Here is a 2,546-nt window from a genome sequence, read left to right as displayed (position 1 = left end):
TTCTTGGCCAGGGAGGGCTTGTCTTGCACAGGCACGCTTTGCTTATCAGAGTAGTTTTTTGTGTCCCTAATCTCTCTTTCCTGTCCTGTTTAGTGACTTCTGCTCCAAGGTGAAGAACACAATCTACTGCAATGTTGAGCCATCTGACTCCAACATGCTATGGGAACCAGAGTTCATGATTGATACTATTGAAAATCCATCTGCGCATAATTTTACATACACCAACCTGGGCAAAAGCCTCAATGAAAACCCAGCCAACCGCTACAGTTTTGTCTGTAATGCACTTATGCATGTGTGTGTGGGACACCATGACCCAGACAGGTGAGAGGCAGAATTTTAAGTCAGAGTAAGAAAGCCAGGAGCCATTCTGCAGCTGTCTTGGGGTGTGAGGAAGAAGGACCCAAGGCTGGGCTCCCTTAGAGATTTGCTGAACTGATGGTCTGCATGCATAGCAAAGTTGACTCTCTGCTCTTTTTATGGTTTAACAGGGTGAACGACATTGCTATCCTGTGTGCTGAGCTAACTGGCTACTGCAAGTCTCTAAGTGCCGAGTGGCTGGGTGTGCTCAAAGCCTTGTGCTGTTCCTCCAATAATGGGACCTGTGGCTTCAATGATCTCCTCTGCAATGTTGATGCAAGTGCAAACATTCAAAAGGGGAAAAGGAGTTGAAGCAGGAGTGGAGGGATCCATTGGGAGAAGGCAGAAATGAACAAGGGATGGAGGCTTTATCTTCTGAGGACAGGGGAAAGGCTTTGAATACCAGGGCTACCTTTTGGTGTTTGTTGCAGCCTGGGCTGATCATGGACATTGACCTGGGGTTATGGGCCCTTCTACCCCCCAGGTCCTAGGCAAGCTGAGGAATTGCTGACAGAGGGAATGAGGCAGAGGCTGTTGTGATCACTGGCTGATCTCCTCTCTTCCAGGTCAGTGACTTATCTTTCCATGATTCCTTGGCTACCTTTGTTGCCATTCTCATTGCCCGGCAGTGCTTGCTGCTGGAGGACCTGATTCGCTGTGCTGCTATCCCCTCACTCCTCAATGCTGGTAAGTCCATCCCTGGAGGAAGCTAGTCTTGATCTCAGTTCTGGCCCAAAGGCCTGTGCTTAGTGGATATTTTGTGAACCCCATGGTTATGAAACATGCCTCAAAGATTTCTTTTATAGTGTGGTACTTGAGAATTGAATGCTTTCTGGCTTTTTGGTTTCTATGAAAACCTGATTATGCTAAGATTTTTCAGTACCTTTCTCTCTGGAGTTTGTGTGCAAGCTGAAATAAGCACTGATATATGTTATTAGCCACACTGTCTGACTCAGCACTGAACTCCAGCAGTACACCTTCCCCTGATAATATGGTTCAGCTTAGCACTTTGGCTAAAGCAGCAGGCCTGCAGTGCCTGGGTCGCTCTGCCTGTATTGTGCTGCCACCACCCTTCCTAGCTTTGCTCTGGGGATTGCCGTATCCAGGCTCTTGACAGAGTGAAGTTGGGAAGATGGTGCAAGCAGAATGCAGTGCATGTCACTGGGGATAATACTGATGGATTTGCTCACTTGCATGTTAATTGCTGCACATGCTCTGTATTTGTAAATACAATAAGGCTGCTGCAGCTTTTCAGCTGGCTGCTCCAGAGCAGTGCACTGTGAATAGCTTTTGGATTGAGTGTCAGCTGTCCTAGGGCTTAAGAAGTCTCAGTTGGCTGTTTTGTTTACATAGCCTGCAGTGAACAGGACTCGGAACCAGGAGCGCGTCTGACCTGCCGGATTTTACTCCATCTGTTTAAGACTCCACAACTGAACCCATGCCAGCAAGATGGCAGTAAGTGAATGAAAGTAGAGCCTTTCTTTATTGTGAATGTACTGAGGCTCCTGCACCCCAAGAAAAGAGATACTGGACCCTACATTTAGAGATCATGACCTCCTTTCTTTGAATAAAGCAGGCAAAGCCTGATACACTGCTTTCTGCAGGGGACAAAGGACAATATCCTTCCATTTATGTCACTCCATAGTAGCCAGGCATGTTGGGGAGGAGGCCTCTTAGAGACAGAGAATCAGCCAGTAGAGGTGGCCTTGCCATCACTAAGCCATTAGAGTAATGATCACTTCTTTTTTATGTCTAGAGCTTTGTGTAGCTTCTTAACTTGGTGCCAGAAGCTGCTATTTTGCAGCACTCCCTTTTTGTCTGATGATGGAAACAGTCCAGGAAGCTCTGTTCTTGGCTTCTCATCTGTATCCTGATAGCTCAGATCACTGAACCCAGCCTGTATTCAAGTTTAGGGCACTGTTGGAGCTTGGAGTTCATGACACAAGGCACTGCTCCCCATTTAGATTTCATGGTTCAGTTGTCACAGCATGATTGGCACTATGCTCTGTGAAACTTAATTAAATTGACCCCCTGTTACAGTTGGGAAAAGGACTAGCCTCAGGATTCTCTGAGCTGGATTCTGTGGTACTGCCTGGCACATAATTCGGGCAGCTCTGGAGCCTGCGTCTTTCTCCCTTGCTGAGTATTGCCCTTCCCATTGTCCATTTTGCAGACAAACCGACAGTGGG

The 2,546-nt window shown here is 47.3% G+C and overlaps 1 protein-coding gene across 1 annotated transcript; it reads left to right on the top strand.

Annotated features, from left to right (window-relative positions):
* Nucleotides 1–91: 91 nt before the first annotated feature.
* On the top strand, nucleotides 92–1,812 carry LOC104547529 (mediator of RNA polymerase II transcription subunit 12-like; the record flags this gene model as incomplete). The annotated part of the gene is made up of 4 exons (XM_010193256.1): nucleotides 92–321; nucleotides 489–633; nucleotides 924–1,044; nucleotides 1,711–1,812. Coding segments are annotated over exons 1-4 (535 nt in total), but the record flags the coding sequence as incomplete, so codon positions are not given.
* Nucleotides 1,813–2,546: the final 734 nt, after the last annotated feature.

This window comes from Mesitornis unicolor, unplaced genomic scaffold (assembly GCF_000695765.1).
Source record: "Mesitornis unicolor isolate BGI_N332 unplaced genomic scaffold, ASM69576v1 C13435843, whole genome shotgun sequence".
NCBI classification, from domain to species: domain Eukaryota; kingdom Metazoa; phylum Chordata; class Aves; order Mesitornithiformes; family Mesitornithidae; genus Mesitornis; species Mesitornis unicolor.
Note: the sequence above shows the minus strand (reverse complement) of the source record. Positions and strands in the feature narration are given on the sequence as shown.